The 17,981-nt window shown below is 37.7% G+C and overlaps 1 protein-coding gene across 2 annotated transcripts in view; it reads right to left on the reverse strand.

Moving 5' to 3' along the window:
* The window catches only part of LOC131980796 (probable G-protein coupled receptor 158), a 98,275-nt gene that overhangs the window by 69,986 nt on the left and 10,308 nt on the right, over positions 1 to 17,981 (reverse strand). For both annotated transcript variants that reach the window (XM_059345099.1, XM_059345098.1), the window contains exon 2: positions 16,849 to 16,954. In XM_059345099.1, coding sequence (XP_059201082.1) covers positions 16,849 to 16,954 — 106 coding nt within the window. The remainder of the gene's footprint in view (positions 1 to 16,848; positions 16,955 to 17,981) is intronic.

Consider the following 17,981-nt stretch of genomic DNA (forward strand, 5'->3'; position numbering starts at 1 on the left):
TATTTTTATTTTATAGTTACTTGTTTTTAATTTAATTTGTGAACTTAATATAGCTAGAGGCCTGTATAAGCCCTTTGGGGTTTCTTGCCGCTACCTTGCACCTTCCTTTTGTTGTTATTTCTTTATCCTTTTCTTTTGTCTTATTATTGTGCAAAATAAAAAAAACTTAAAAAAACTTCATAACAGCCCTAAATAAATCCAGTGGGCACCTAACAAGTACAAGACCACAGGAACCCCGGGCAGCACCGCACCGCATAACAACATCATATTGATACAATCACACAAAGTATCAAACACACTTCACCAGCGAGTCGCAAGCCGAATCAGCGTGAAACCTGAAAATGAATTATCTGTAACTTTGAGGCCCCTCATGTTTGGACTGCAGCGTGTGGTACCTGCTTCAGGTTTCTCAGCGTACAATTTGATAAAAAGCTGTGAACACGATACCAAGATGGGAGTTGGCAAGAGAGAAAAAGAGGAAGAGAGAGAGAGAGAGAGAGCACTCTGTGTCCCTCAGAGATCTATAAATACACTGAAAGCATTAAACCCTAAAAGCATTACAATCACTCTGTCCCCTGGGTGTGGAATCTGCCTGCTGCTGTTTCACAAGACTACCAACCACTGAAACAGTGGCTGTCTGAGGAGAGGAGACCTTGGACTTGAGCCCGTCTGGAATTTCTCCATCAAGTTAAGAGGCAAAAATCTGCGATATATAGCTGCTTATTGATTGGTGGCTTGTTGCGGTTACAGCGCTATGACTAGAGATGGAGTCACCAGGAGGTCCGAGCTGAGCGCTGCTGCTGGTCTCCCTGCATCCTTAAAAGACATTAGCTGGGGGGATGCAAGGACTGTGAATTCAGAAATTCAAAGCTGTGATTTAAGTTAAAAATGTTACCACTGATTGGCTCCACAGCCTTAGGAAATACAGTCATGGAAAAAATTATTAGTTATTATTATTATTATTTTTATTATTATGCACTATTTTCCTGGTAATCTTTGCAAATGTTTAATCTATTTGCACATTATTTTATTTAATTTCCTGCAAATGTTCAATTTAACATTAACATTTCACATTTTAGCGAAGGTTTCAATGCTGATTCAGATTTATCATAGGTAAATAATTTATTATTTATTATTTATTTTTATTAAGTTTATTTTTAATATTATACAGTCATGGAAATCATTATTAGACCATTGTTTTCTTCTTCTTCTTCTTCTTGTTAATTTTAATGCCTGGTACAACTAAAGGTAAAAAAAATTGGACAAATATAATGATTACAACAAAAATATCTCATAAGAGTTTATTTTTAGAGCTGATATCTAGACATTTTCCATGGTTTTCTTGATAATAACCAAAATCATTATCAAGAAAACCATGGAAAATGTCTAGATATCAGCTCTTAAATTAAACTCTTAGGAGCTATTTTTGTTGTTATCATTATATTTGTCCAAACAGTGTACCTTTAGTTGTACCAGGCATTTAAATGAACAAGAAATTGAAGAAAACAATGGTCTAATAATTTTTTTCCATGAGTGTACATCAGAACCGAAATGCAAGTCTCACTCCGCGTTTTAAGACTTATAAATGAACCCTCAGTTTTCCCACACAGACATCTGGGTGGGTGGTCCCCAGCTCCCGACGTCGACTCGACTGGGAGGCCTCACTCAATTAAGATCCAACTGCTGCTGCCGACTTGACAGGCTCTAACATTTGGCTGTGGCAGCCGCTGAGCTGCAGGCAACAGATTAGAGAGTGAATGGTGTTTCTCTGTGGAGGATGAATCCTCCTCGACGACTGTCCCTCTCTGCTGTCGCTCCTCATCCCTCCCTCCCTGTCTGGCTCTCCATCCTATGTGCATCCTTCTCGTCCTTCCGCTCTCCTTCCTCACTTCACGGTACAATGCATGCATCATCAGCCTAATTAAGGATCAAAGGAGGAACATGCTAGAAAATGCTGCAAAAGCATGTGCGCTGGCTACCTATACCTGTATTCCAACCTCATTAATTCAATGTACAGGGGTACGGTTTGGCAAGTTTTCCTGTTTTTCTTTTTTTAATTACCTCAGCCAGGGAGGTTATATTATCATTTTGGTTTGTTTGTTTGTCTGCATGATTATACAAAAACTACTGGCTCGATTTTCATGAAAGTTGGAGGAAGGGTGTAGCATGGGACAATGAAGGGAACCCATTACATTTTGAAGCAAATCATGTGGTGATACACTAATTGTTTTTCACTTTCATTAACCCTCTATGGTACGCATTATGATGCCAGTTAGGAAAAAATGGTTTGAGTGTTTTTTGTCCTAAAATAGACTAAATAAACATAATCTGAAGGAATGTTCTAATTCTTTCTATTTTTGGAAGATTTTGGGGTTTGTTGTACCATAACGGTGCACGAGTGGAAAACAAAGATTTTAAAATTAATTTTAACATAATTTATTTAATAAACATGTGTAAAAGATTCAGTAGCTTCAACAGGGTACCAAACATAACATATTCAATTTAAAAACATTATAAAAGGAACTTTTTTAACCGGTTTCTTGTCTGAATGTTGCCTGTAGGAAACATTGTACCATTGAACCAACGACCCATTGAAGTGAATGTCTTGAACAGTCTAAGTGTATGAAACTATCAAAAATGAAGGTTTACTCACCTATCAGTAGGAATATTTTGTTTTCCAGATGGAAAAGGGACAGGAAATTACGTTTTGAGTGATTTTTTTGTGGCGCAAAATGGCAAAGCTGTTTCCTTTGGAAAAGTCTGCAAAATAGGGTTTCAATATGGCCTCCTGGAGGTCATGTGACAAATTAAAGCATTGCTATTGGTTCCCTATACTCTTCCTCTTTTTTAAAGTATTGCATCACTCAAAAATGCATGCATTGTAGAAATTTGACAGGCCAAAAATGGGTATGTTGCCTGAGAGCAACACCGTGACATAGAGGGTTAACATTCATGATAGGGCAGTTGGCAAAACGGGACCAGCCGAGAAGCATTTGAATGCACCATCGTCCTTGGCGGAGCTCTGCGCTCTCCGAGTGCAATTCTTGGTTGTTTTTCTTTGTTTTGTTTAAGAGAGCACAGGTGCATCATTAATGTGTTTTCTTCATTAGTATGTGCTGTCATTGCTTTCCAGTTTACTTGTTCCCCTGCTGGTATGTGCTTGTGTTATAGTTCTGGGTCTAGCAGGATTGGTGCCCAATTATTTATAAAAAATACATGTCTTTATTCCATGATGGCACATTATATTATTATTATATTATCCGGCAAAATACAATGCATTTCCAGAAAAGAAGCATTAAAGGGCCACTTCAGCACTTTGGTATTTTTAGGAGCACTAGTACACTAAAAAATATTGTACAAATTACAGTAAAACACTATCAAATTACATCAGAAATGCGATGTAAAATAAAAAATGTATCATCACCATAGTGGAAAATTATAATTACCGTAAATCAAGAAATAGTACAAACATTTTAAACTGTAGAAACACTTTCTACACATTTTTTAAATGTAAAATTAAAGAAGAAATAACATACTGTCACAAGGACACAATAACCCTAAAAATAAAGGGACTTTTCAGTTTAAATTACAGTTTTTGCTGATATTTACATTTAAATTTACAGTAGAAAACCCACTCACTGTATTGTTTACGGTGAAGTTCTGGCAACCACAGCTGAATTTTACCATAAATTAAACAGATTTTTTCTTTTTACAGTGTACACTGTTGCCCATAAAGTTGGAATATTTTTGTTTTCAGACACAGTCCTCTGTTTATTCCTATTTAAAAGCATCAGTAATCACTTTGGAAGAGATTGATTAATACAGTTTTGAGAAGATATACACTTTATCCGTCAAGAATTAATCACATTGTCACAATCATTTCATGGAAGGAGGTAAAAAATACAATGTAGTAACTTACTAACTCAAAATAATAATAATCTCAAACTATGTTAAAAAAAACACATATCCAGCACCAGTTTAAATCAATAATGACAGGTACAGATACAGCCTATAAACAACCATATATACTGTTTAACAGCAACCAAGTCCGTTCTATTCTGTGGTTCTGAATGTCCACAGGAAATGAAAGCTGAAGTGAAAAGGACTGTGGCATGCAACAGTAAATGCCTGAGAAAGCTGTGTGGCATCTTATCACAGCCTTAGAATTACACTGCTTACTGTAATGGCTTTGTGCTCGGAATGGAGGCACATTGCATCCTAAATAGGGATGGTAAAAATTAATCCATTATTGATTAATAGTCGTTAAGAATTTGGTTGATCACGTGTAATATATCGATCTGTGTATTTTTTTATTCTAATTTTATCTCTGACTGCTTATCAGTATCACTGAACCTATCAAACCTTGCTAGCATGAATGAAAGTTTAATTTGATCCAAAACGTATTTAAAACACAAAAAACACTCAAATATGCAAGATTACTGTGAAAATTAACCTCATGTTTCTTTGGGAATAAAACATTGAACTCCTAGATGTTTTCTTTACAGAATCATCTCACTTGAGTTAGTTTTAAGATCGACAGGAAGTCTCTTTTTGTCCTTTCAAAATAAAAGTGTCCATTATTAAAACAGGCTTTTGCATAGTACTGTATATATCTTTTATTTTGCCCATTTATGCATGTTTTTATACATAGCGATAAATTGATTAATTAATTTAACGTTATAGATGTTGATATAGATTTGGCAGGTTTCTTCCAAACGGCCATCCCTAGTCCTAAAGTTTCTTTTAAAAAACTAAAACTTACTAAAGAATCCTAAAAATAAAAAAATTAAGTACGAAAAAGATGTTGTTTTGTTTCACATTTTCAATAGTATTGCAAATGGCTTTTTAAAGACTTCTTGCATAATGTGGATCCTGACCTTTAAGCTAATGGTATTCGTAAAGAGCAAAGGAAACAGATACATGAGCTGTAAAATATGATGCGGAACTCAGAGTATTCCAGCAGCAAATAGATGCAGCACAAATGCTCCAACTTGCAATGTTAATTAAAGAGAAAAGAAAACATGTGTATAGGTTTGGTGATTCAGCTCCCAAATTGAATGGTTTCTTCCTTGACCCGCGCTACAACCTTCCACCAAGTTTCATGAAAATCAGGCCTCAAAAATCAGTAACCTCACTGGTAGAGGTAATACATGCATAAAATAATTTCATAATCACTGAAAGGTTGTCCTTGTCAAAGATTAGTGGATTAGTGAATAACTAAGTATGTAAACTAGAGTTATTGGCTGACACTTAAAAAGCTGAGACATTTGCCTGCAGTATCTTCCAGCTGAGTGTTTTATTAAGGAACAGAAAGATATTGCAACATTCCCTTTTTAATAAAAAGTGTTGACGGTCAGGGCGCCTAGAATTGACAACAACCGACTGTCGTAAAGCTAAACTTATGTGTGGTCTTGTATTATTGATGTGGTTTTATATTAGCAAAGGTCGAGCAATAACTTTCTCATGATAAATAGTGCTGCTCAGTTTTCATCCGGACTGTGTGTTGACTGTGTCTACGTGAGTACACAGCTAAGAAATAACACTTTATATTATGCCGATATCTAGCATCAATATCAAGTACTAATACCACACTGTGAAATTACTCCACTAGTAAAAGTCCTGCATTCAAATCTTACTTAAGTAAAAGTACAAAAGTATCAGCATCAAAATGTGCTTAAAGTATAAAAAGTAAACGTACTCGTTATGCAGAAAGGACCCACTCAGATTGTTTTATATATTCCAAATATATATTGTATCACTAACATTCATTCATTTATATGTAAGCAGCATTTAGATTTTATCAAGATAGGGCTCTTTTAACTAATTAATATACTGTTATGAGGTTTTATTTGTAGAAAAAAAATATCTAATCGCTAAAAATGTATCATGTTTTTATGTTAAATCTTGATGTGAAAAGTAACTAAAGCTGTCAGCTAAATGTAGTGGAGTAAAAAGTACAAGATTTCCCTCTAAATGTAGTGAAGTAGAAGTATAAAATTACATGAAAATACTCAAATAAAGAACAAGTACCTCACAATTTTACTCAAGTACAGTACTTGAGTAAATGTACTTAGTTACATTCAACCACTGGAACACAGTGGTTAAAACTGATAAAACCATAAATTGTTGTTTTTATATATATTTGTATAAAAATCAAACAACTACCATAAATATTAATAATGATGACAAGGTATAAAGCTCATCACTTTGTGGTTTTAGTAGAGTACTTTTAGTAAATGCACTTAGTTACATTTCACCACTGGATATCATTACTAATAAATATTCATAATTGGTGGTCACTCACTGAAATGTTTTGGCAAGGATCATCATAGTATGTGTGTGTGTGTGTGTGTATATATATATATATACATATATATATATATATATAAATTATAACCCTCATCTTTTAATAATGCATTATAATGTGATGATAAGTTGGTCTCAGTGGAGAAATGAAGTAATGGATTTCTTGAGCTACAGCCAGAAATAATACAAGCTGCTTTTAAGTCACTATAAGTGGACTGTTTGCTGCAAGTAAAGTGAAAACTATAATTACCGTCTCTCAGTTGTACGCCTCCTCAAGCAGTTTATATCTGTCTGTTAAGACTCATATCTCATATATATATATATATATATATATATATATATATATAGCAGAAGATCAGAAACAATCAGCACAGTTGGAAGATTGGTGTCACCAATTCAGCATCCGACCAAATGTCTCTCCGTCTGTTACTGAGGTGTGGTGTTAACTAATGGCCGAAAAAGTGTTTTTGTGATGTCACAAATGGACCATTCGCCTTTTTGATATAAAATGTCATCATGATGTCATTGTGTAAAATGTCGTCATCATCAGTCTATTAATTCTTGAGTTATGGCCAAAACATGTATTTTGTGAGTTCACAGTAGCCTGAATGTTTGACCTCCAAACTCTAATTAGTTCATCATTCGTTCAAATTGGAAGATTCTGGTGTTCCTGAGATATTGCGTTCACAAGAATGCGACCGACACAAGGTCTTAGTGACCTTAACCTTTTACCTTTCACCACTTAAATTGAAGTAGTTCATCGTTGAGTCAAGTGGAAGTTTCTGCCAGGTTCCTGAGATAATGCACAATACCTCTATTCTATAATAACTCTACTTAATCTGTGTAATTATTATGTGTTATTATCTGCTTATAGTTAGGAGAGATAAGATGAGATATGACTTTATTTATCCCGCAGTGGGGAAATTTAGTTGTCACAGCAGCTCAAGATACAGACACATAGATATAGAAGACAGAATAAGAATATAAAATATAAGATATATTTATACATTTTATACATACATTTCTGCTATTTGGCATTTATTATTAATATATATTTTGTGTGTTTGTTTCCTGAAAGTACTTTGCATTTTACAGATACTGCACATTGGAGACAATATATTTTGGCATGTTAAATAAGTTAAATAAGTTGTTGCATGTATTAGTATGAACATCAATGAATAAATATGTATAAATATATAAGTGGAATATGACATATATAATATAGAAAAAATACAGAAAGCCGATTAGGGCCTAATGTGGTCAGATGTAGCACTTATTATATCACTTAATATGTTTTTTATGATGCATTATAGACATTGGCTTGCAAAACAATGTCATCAAATGACGAGCCATTATAAAGTACCTTATTGACCTTATAAGTCATTATAAAATGCTTTATAAAGTCGTATGATCATTGTTAAAAAAGCTTTATAAAGTGCTTATAACGAAGGAGATTATGCACATTATACATATTTTAATGCATTCTAGACAGGGGTGTCACAGAAAGTGTTGATGTCACTGTTCCAATGAACCTGAACTATAACAAACACGTTTTGTCGGATGTTTTCACACTCTGCAGTGGTCTGCATGTTCAGCATGAGTAGGTCCATTTGGAAAGAAAGCCCTTAGTGTCACAGTCCTGGCAGTGTCTAGGATCACTCCAGGTGGCAATAGCCTTTAATGGGCATAGGAGTGTATGTTAATTCACAATGTGAATTTGTGTGTTCCCTGCAGCACCCAGGAGAGAAAAGCCTTTTTGAAATATATCCACATTCTCACAGCTGTAGAGTAGAGCTCGCTTCATTAATTTGCAAGTTTATTCACCTTCGTTTGACCTTTTTTTGAAAAGCGGCTTTGAATATAAACACTAACAGTCTCTTTGATGATGAAAAAAAAACTACTTAAACACACACATGCATTGCCAATTGGTGTAAAGATGCAGTTAGTGTTGAAACACTTCAACCCAGCTTTAACTGTAGAGCTTCAAACTCCCCGAGGAGAGACGGAGAGCCTCTGGCAGAACAAAACAGAGCGAGGAGAGTGGAACAGGAAAAGACAGAGCAGAACAGGTTATTTTCTGTCTCCTCTGCTCCTCAACTCACCTTTTTTCCTTTTTTTTTCACCTGGGAGAGATAAGGCAGGTAAAAAAAACAAGTCTTACGAGCGTCTGCTTCCCTGACAAATACAGAATGACATATCTTCGAAGAAACCCCAAATCCAGCATATTCCCTCAACCTAAACATCCATTACTTCGAACATCCTGCACAGGCTTTTGCTGTGTCTTATTCAGTTGGATATCCCTTTCCTTACATGCAGTATTTATACTGACTTTAAGACTTTTGAAGCTTAAATCCTCTTCTTTCTCCGCAATGTGCCAGAAACGATAAGGACTGCAAAAAAAGACACACAGTAAAGCAGAGACAAATATTTAATTTATGTCCCTTTTTTCACCCCATACAGACTTAGACTGCAGAGCCCGGTTTCTTGCAGCGGGGCAGGGAAAGGCCACATGTGTCCGGGTAATTAATTTTTCAAAATAGAGGGGCTCACACATATCTGTAAGCAGTAGCTGAGTGGGAGCTAGAAATAATGGTGTTGCTGCTTTTTTCTGTCTTTCTATGTCTGCATGAAGGTAAATCCACAAATAAGGAGGCGAAAACAGCCGAGGTCACCAGTTTTCGAGGGAGGATGCGGCCTGTATTGCAGTAGAAGGTGAATAGTATTTCTCAATTATATCTTGGTCAGATCAAATAATGATTTAATGTGTTAGGCTGGCAAAAACAGAGCATGTAGACAGATGGAGGGATAATTTCTGGCTTGTCTTTCTGCACCTCCTCAGAGGAGTTAATTGGCTTCAAGAGAATGGAGACACAGAGACAGGAATAAGGGTGATGGACAAGGCAAAAATGGAAAACAAGAGAGTAAAAAAGAGAGATGAAGAGGGGCGGATAGCCAGAGATAGAGAGAGATTTTGGAGAGTGTGAATAGCCATGGAAACAGAGTGTGTGGAAGAGAGCTGGAAGAGGAAGTGTAGCTGATTGAGGAGAGAAAGCGATAGCAGAGACAGAGGGGGTAACCCTCCTTGGCTGTCACAGCAGTTTACACTCATTAGCAGTGCTCTGCCTTTGAAGCCCTTTATCTCCAGCAGCACGTTTTACAGGACGGGTGGAGGGAAAACACACACAGATGTGCATATATGCAAACACGCTGCACACATAAGGATGCTTACTTACATTTAAAAAGAGCACGCACAAAGAGAGAAAACATATACTATAACGATGCATCCGGTCACAAATCACCCACACTAATCATTCTCAAGTCCTTGTCTAATTATATAAGCAGGGGCTTCTTATGTAAGATGCTTCCCCTACGACTGACTATCCATAATGCATGAAGTCTTGTATTTGGTTCATGGTGACACATCCTACCTTCCTCCACTGCCTCGCTGTATCCGGGCAGAGCAGAAAAAAGGCCAAGAAGAAGAAGTAGAAGAAGAAGAAGAAGCTGTGCATGTAACTGTGCAAAAGGACTTAAATTTAAGGCACTTCTTTTACAGTCACATTTTAGGCCTTGGTCGTTTTTAACTAGATTTTTAACAGTGGATCAAATGTCAGTGACCCAAGTTGCCCAATTGATTCCTGAAGACTTCCCTTAATTTTCTCCCGCGAGTGGCCAAAGTTGTCCAATTAGCAACCTCTTTTTTGTTCTTTTTTCTCTCTCTGGCAAAATCTCTACTTCTTCTACTGTTTACTGAATGATTACAGAAATACATTACACTGTCATCTTCTGACAAAATGACATTTATGCAGCTTTGTTTATTCGCTCTAAACCAGTTGACCCACTCTAGATAACACCACGCCCACTCCAGTGTGACAAACAACTGGGTGCAGCTTTGACTGTGCAGTGATTGGCAAATGCTTTTTGCCTCGACATACTGATTTGGCTGGCTGGCTAGTTAGTGAGCAAGGTCTATACTTTTATGCTACACTGGTTACAGATATGAGTAAAACAAACACATTTTTGGCAAAAGAGATGTGCTTTCCTTGGCTGGGACAACAGTGTCATCTCAAAACAGATTCTGGTTTTAGAAGCGTTCTGGTTTCCATTTGAAGTCCGAGTTGTAATGATCAATCACATTTGCCTTTGGTTGACTACAGGTAAAGAGTCTGTTTTGAGAGCAAAAGAGGCGGAATGCATTTGAAATGCTCCAAATAAAATCCAGGAACCAATTACCTAGCATCTGATGATGATTTAGCTTTTTATTAGCTTGGCTTACTTAGCTATGCTGGCTACATAACTATCTGGTTATGTGTGTTGTCTCTGAGCTCAAACTCCATTCTCATGTCTCAAATTGCTAATCAGAGTGTAAACAACAACCAACCTGAATATCCGCTGGCTTAAAGAAATAATAATATCAGTCTTTGGCCCCAGAATTGAATTATTTGTGAATGGCACATTAAATTTACAAATTAGCTAGCTAGCTAGCTAGCATTGTAATTCCACCATGCTTTCATGATACACTGGTAACAGAAAATGAGTTGAGCAGTGGGCCGGTGGTCAGCTGCAGCACTGTGTCTAATGGTCCCTGAGCCTCCCCACCATTAGAAGAGATGCCATGAGACGGGTAGGGAGCTAGTCAGGTAGGGAGCCAAACAAGCTGGACTAGACTCCATACGGTTATGTCCAAAATGGCCAGTGAGACCAACACGCTTACCGCCCGCTACAAAGAAGGAAGTGGGCAGCAGGAACTGAGCAGGACTCATTAACTTATAGAGGTGGGGGAAAAAATCGATACAGCATAGTATTGCAATATTTTGCGTGGCAATATTATATCGATTCATGGCCGCTAAGTAACGATGTTTACCGTTCCAACGTCCGGCAGGCCTTCAGTATTTTCCTTGTTTTTGTTTTCTTTCCGGAGGCCGTAGCGGGCTCACATACTTGAGATACTGGTATCAAATAAAACTAGGAGATCAAATGAATCTATAGGTATCATGTCATGATACTGTGTCGCTGCAAAGTTTCTTTATTTAGGCTAATTTAATTTTGTGAATACAAAATGCAGTTAAATATATATATATATATTGCATCGCGATACTCACCATATTGCAAAACGCTTAAATCACAATAATATAGTATTGTGAATCAAGTATCGGGATAAAATGGTATCGTGGGGTCTCTGATGATTCACACATCTATTAACTTAAATGTATTTATGTGCAGTCTATATAAACATGGACAACCCAGTGAAAAACATTACTTCATTACCAAAGTTGAGTATATAGAGTATAGACTACCTGTCACAAAAGTTAAACAGTGAAATGATCGCCAAATTGAAAATGCTTCCTCGCGCTCACTCTCCTGTCCACTCATATGTATCACCATGAATCCCAATTAGTATGATTGCATGAAAATAATTGTATGTCATTATTGTCCCTCTGACAGCACAGGGCAGCTCCTTCAGTGACAGACCGCTTCAGCTGCGCTGTGTGAAGGAGAGATACCGCAGGTCCTTCCTGCTGCTGCTGTCAGACTTAACAATCAACCCTGCTTCCAGTAGACCGCACACACCAAAACTGACAAGTCAGTGATGTGCAATATCAATATATAGTAATCTGTACAATGTCAAGATTTCCTATGTGTCTGTCAGTCTGTCTACGTGTTATATTTTGCCTTTGTACTGTTTACTTATTTATTATATCTTGTCTTTTTTTCCTTCTTCTTTACTGATGCTTGTCATTGCACCACCTATCTATTATTATTACACACAAACACCCTCATATACCGTATACCCCAGTGAAATCTAGATACAGATTTGGCCCAAGCCTGGCCTTTATCCTCATTCGTTTGCTTACATGAACAGCACAATGGTGCGTCACTTTACCGGTAAATGTTACCACCACATGGAAGCGCGGAATAGTATTATCTCCTTTCCATTGTACCCGTTGATAAAGGAAATGAAGAAAGGAAGCAATCAACCAGCTCACCATGATGGCTGCAACTTTGATACTTCCAGGTTATTTCACTCAGTGAGGAACCTTAAGTAAAACAGACTTTTCAACCTGCAGTTTGAGGGATGAAATGGCCAGACATTACCAAACCTCCTCAGGTTTCACCAAACTGCCTTAACAACAAAGGAAAGGACATTTAAAAAAAACAGCTCAGACAAAACAAACAGAGTTGAGCAACTGCAGAGTGTTAAGATAAAAGTTGTTCAGCTACAAACTGAGCCATTACATCATAGTAACAATGAGAAGCAAACCATTGTGGTAATACTCTGCTCTGTCACATTACTAGAGTCTGTCTCGTTATTATCTCTCTCTCTCTCTGAGACGGAGCCTCAGGGTGTGTTTGTTCTCAATGGAGAAAGCAATGAGCCTCACACTGACTTTCCACAGCCCATTTCCCAAAAAATGTATTTAGTGAGATTTAGAAATGAACTGCTTTTTAATGGGGACTCTGGGACAAAAGGCAATTCCTTTCTACTCGGCCTGTGATAACAAGCCAAAAAAAACAACAACCCCTTTTTCTTTTTATTCAAGTTTTACCTAAATGTAGCGTTGTGTCTGTGGTGCACTGGGATACTTCTTTAGCAGCAAAATCGTTTTTCCTGAAAGACTTTGACTGCACTGTTTTCAGACTTTGATTCGAACAAGAAAATTGAGGTAAAGTCCCAAAAGCACGACACCAAAGTGTGAGTAATGGGATGGCTGAACAACAGCAATAAGCAATTGATTATAGCAAGTAGGAACAGGCTGGAAAAAGAAATGAAAAGACTGAATTATTGAGAGGGAAGTGGCACAGAAGGACACATGATGGGGGAGAGAAAGCAACAAGACAATGAACTGAACTTTAAAACAAAATCAATTTGATACAGCACTGTGATCTTAAGGCTCATATTCCCCCCCTTTTGGTAACAATAAAACCATACAACTTGTTGTTCAATTATATTTGCTATATATTCACTTATTTTTTCAAGATTATTCCAACTCTTAACCACTTCCTCTTCTATAACTGTGATATGATTCTCACCTCTCTTTATATAGTCCTAACAGTGATTTATGTGACAATCTGGAAATATTACAGAAGCTCAAACACCATCAGTTAACTGTCCACTCTCATGGTGGACTTACTAAAACTATGATGTGATCCCTGACTTTCACATCCATCCACAATAAATATGACATTTTTGGTCTTATATTGAATGGATTGCCATGACATCCAATACATTCACGCCAAACAACTAAACGTGAGCATGATGGCATCAGTATTGTGATTATGTTAGCATGCTGATTTCACACCAAGGCCAGCTGGCTGTAGAGTCCTGTACTTGTTGTTATATAGCCATGGACTGTATGTAAAAAGTGGATGTTGCCACTGTATCACCACCCATTGGTTTGTGGACTTCCATTTTGAAGCCTCATGATTGGCATCTTGGCTGCCACCATCTTGGTTTTCTGAAGCCAGAAGGGACTATTTTTGAATAACGAGATGGAGCTAGTTTACATTCACCTTTACATTTAGTCATTTAGCAGACGCTTTTATCCAAAGCGACTTACAGGAAGAAAAAAGCAAACAATCAAGGTATAGTGCAATAAGAGCCATTAGTGCAGCAATAAGTGCAAGTGACATCTAGCAAATAAAGCAACATCAAGTTTGCCTTCTTGGCTTAACTTCCTGTCAGAAATGTTGTAGTAGTTGTAGTAATATAAAGAAAAACAGGGGCTGGGATTTGTGTCATGTGAGAAACCTTGTTTTTTTGTCACAGTTTGGTTAGGTCGAGGTAATGAAACTACTTAAGGTTAGGTTAAGAGAAAGATCATGGATTGGGTTCAAATAGACCTTTTTACAACATTAACCACTTGTTAAAAAGGTTTTCTGGAAAGAATTTCTGCAGGCTAACTTCTCCCCATGTGCAAAAATGAACACCCGACTCCTTTAAGCATTTTTAGTAGGCAACCAAAGTGTTTTAACTTCTTTCCTGAACTGAAAACACACTGTGAAAGGCTGAACATTATGGCAAGAGATTTCGATCATAAACTAGGAAAATGTTATTTGAGGTAATAAATCAAGTAAGAAGGGTTGTCTCATAGACTCCCATACAAATAGATTTCTTTTTGCAACCAGTGGAGTCGCCCCCTGCTGGCCATTAGAAAGAATGCAAGTGTAAGGCACCTCCATATCGGCTTCACTTCCTAGGCCCTGGTTGTCACTTGTTTATTGTTTTATAAAGTAAAGGCTCAAACACACATTTGTTACCTCTGTTGAACCGCCTTACATATACAGTAGACAGCTATGATCCTGCAAAAACTAAATGAAATGATCCATAGAAGAACAAGATTAATGACACTATTAGAAACGAATAGATTTTCATGGTCGATACTTGTCCACTGTAACAAAACATTTGTGATGAATTCATATAATTTATAGTTTCAATTCTATGCTGTGTTCTTTATTCTTGCTTCCAACATTCCTACATTTGGAACAGAGACAGATAACACTGCTGATTCAAGATGGCACTGAATCATTGACTGCCGCTTGGCCAAATATGGTGTGTGAAGGAGAATCATCAGAGGAGGAGAGTAATGAGTGGTAAGCTCTGTAATGATCCTCTGAAAATCTCCTCTCATAGTCTTTCATGTTCAGGTTTAATTTTATACACAACATAAGCTGTTTAAAAGCAACAGGGTAGAAGGAAAATCCTATACAGATTAATATACCCAATTACAACCAAAAATACATACTTGCACACAGGAGACACCTCGGATCATTCTGAGAATTTCAATGAAAGTGGTCTTAGATGGACAGGCAGGAATGGCCTTGGTAGGCTGTCTCTGCCCACCAGTGTGATTATAATAGAAGACTACCACTCACACCATCTGTATACTCACACATATCTGAACCAGAGTGCTATAATCAGCACCATTTAGATGCCACCAGACAGCAGCCATGAGAGATTTGCTAATAAAAATGGAGCAATGCAGAAGAAACAGCAAAACAGATCAAGACGAACATGGGGGCGAACACGTTTCCTCTGTAGTTTGCCCCCCATGACAGACTGAGAGGGGGGTGGCACACAGACAAAGAGCATGGTCAATTATTCACCACATCTTGCTGCAATCCATTACACTGCATTTATTATACATCATATGGCCAGCGACATGCCACGCAAGCCTGAGCAGTTACTCTCCCCTGCTGGAGTGAGAGTGGCTTCCTGCAATACATCACACAAAACTAACGCATTGGCACTGACATGAGCGAGGCAGCGAACGCACAGCCTGCACACTGACAAAAGCACACAAACTCACACACACACACACACACACACATGCAAATAGCACACAGCAGCTTTAATAGATACAAACATGATGTATTGCCACTGCCAGTTCCATCATGGCGGTCACACAGGTAAAAGCACTATAGCATGGAGAAGACATACCACCATCACCAAGCCACATCATCAGACAAGCATGCTGCAGCACTCTCACTGATGTCTGCAGACAGAGGGCCACTGTCTGGGGTTTTGACTTTTCAGACAATTTACCATGAAATTGTCAGAACAATCACTGTGACTTTTTAGCCACACTAGCACTGAAGTTCAAGTCAGTCCACCACTTCGGTCTAGAGCAGGGGTGGGCAATTAATTTCCCCAAGGGGCCACATGAGATACTGCGAAGGTTGTGGAGGGCCGGACCAACACTCTGAACTAAATTCTGCTCAATATTGATGTAGTCGCTTTATAAAATGCAGTAAAATATATAGTTTCGAGCTGCTGCTGGTAAAAATGTTATAATAAGACTATGTTAATGTGGAGTAAGTCAAATTTAGCAGTAAAAAATAGTAAAAACTCCAATCATTATCTCCCTTTTTTTCATTTTTGTTAAATACAACATACATTCAAACCACAAAAACAATGTAGAGCCTGTATGTTATGCAGTAATAAGACGAGGTAAGAAGGTAACTCAGTGTTTTTTGTGGAATGCATTTCTAAGCAGATGCATGAATGCACACACTGCAGTTGTGTTGATCTTCTGGCTTTTGTCTAGTGCAATCAGCAGGTCATAGTTTCACCTGTCCAGTGAAATATCTAAACATCTAGTAGATGGATTGGGAAAACATTTCGTACAGACTGGACTTAGTGTAGAATGTGGCTTAAGACGCTTAGTCTTGTAAAACGTCTATCTTTTGAAACGTTCCAACGATATCATGTTTCATACAGCATGGCTGAAACATTAGCATCTGGTCAGTTAGCTGATGCTCTCAACCAGAGAGGCTTACAGTAAGTAATCAGGTCAAGGGCACTCTAATAAGGAGCATGTTAGTGAGAGGAAATGGTGAACAACACTAATGTCCAACAGGGTATGTTGTTGTGTTTTTTCCACTTGATGCACATTCGATTGCTTTGATCATGCTGTTTGACCATGTTTAATTGCATTTTTCAGGAAATAATGATCAGACTGAAGGGTGTGTAATTGAGTAAAAATGGTTGAATGTAACAATTTTCTGTGATTTCTGGCTGATAGACAACTAGAGCATACTCACTTCCATACTGGTGAGATTACAGCGGTGAGTCCCAGCGAACCAGCCACTGTTGGAGCACTGGTCAATGTCCACATCCTGGAGGTTCACATCCACACGAACCACTCCCCTGCAAGAGAGAGAAACGGAGGAGAACAGGAATGAATGGTGAGTAGTAAAGGGTAATAGCAAGAGGGAAATCACAAGAGAAGAGAGTGTAAAAATAGAGAGGAACCACACAGAAAGTTATGAGAGAGAAAAGAGATAAAAAGGATGGGAATGATAAGGATGGAAATTAAATTAGAGGGGGGTGCGACAAAGATTTAACAAAGTAAAAATGGAAGATGCAGAATTAGTAGATTGGGATAAATGATAAAGAAGAGATGTAGAAGAAAAGGGAGAAAACACATTTCATGAGAACATTATAAAATAGAATGGAAGGGAAGGTGAGAGCCACGGGAGAAAATGAGAGATAGTATTGTAGAAATGAGACATAGGAGAAGGGGAAAGGTGACAAAATTGTACGAGGTTAAGCAAATTGATGCGAGAGAGAGAGAGAGAGAGAGAGAGGGAGAGAGAGAGAGGATGGAGGAGGAGGAGGACGCGGAGGCAGAGAAGGCCAGAATGAAAGGGGAGAAAATTAAAAAGAACAGGAAGAGCAATGCACAGGGGAAGTAAGGTCAAGGGTGGACGAGGCGAGGAAAGTGAGGGTGGTAATAGAGAGGAATGAATGAAATAGATCGAAAGTGGGAAAGAAATGAAGAGTGATGGAAGTGAAAAACGAAGAGCAGGAGATAAAGCGGAAGACAAAAGGAAACTGAATGGTTGAAGGTTGAAATTTCAATTAATACTTGCAGAACTAGGTTTTGCAATTTTTCTCTATTAGAAATGCACCGAGAGATGTATAAAGATTGTTTTGTTTCAGTCAACAAAAGGTTATCTTGAGCTTTCTTTATTTTTTAATAAAACATTATATCCTCATCCTTTTCATGGTAAACCCTGGGTAACCTCCTTTTAAAACTTTGAGCTGAAAAAAAGTATAATTTAACAGAAAATGATTTATTAAATCCTCACTCAACAATATCTGAATGTTGTTAATCAGTGGTTTTCATTCCTTTTAGTCTGCAGTACCCCAACAACGCTGTCAGATTTCCCAC

This window comes from Centropristis striata, chromosome 11 (genome assembly GCF_030273125.1).
Source record: "Centropristis striata isolate RG_2023a ecotype Rhode Island chromosome 11, C.striata_1.0, whole genome shotgun sequence".
NCBI classification, from domain to species: domain Eukaryota; kingdom Metazoa; phylum Chordata; class Actinopteri; order Perciformes; family Serranidae; genus Centropristis; species Centropristis striata.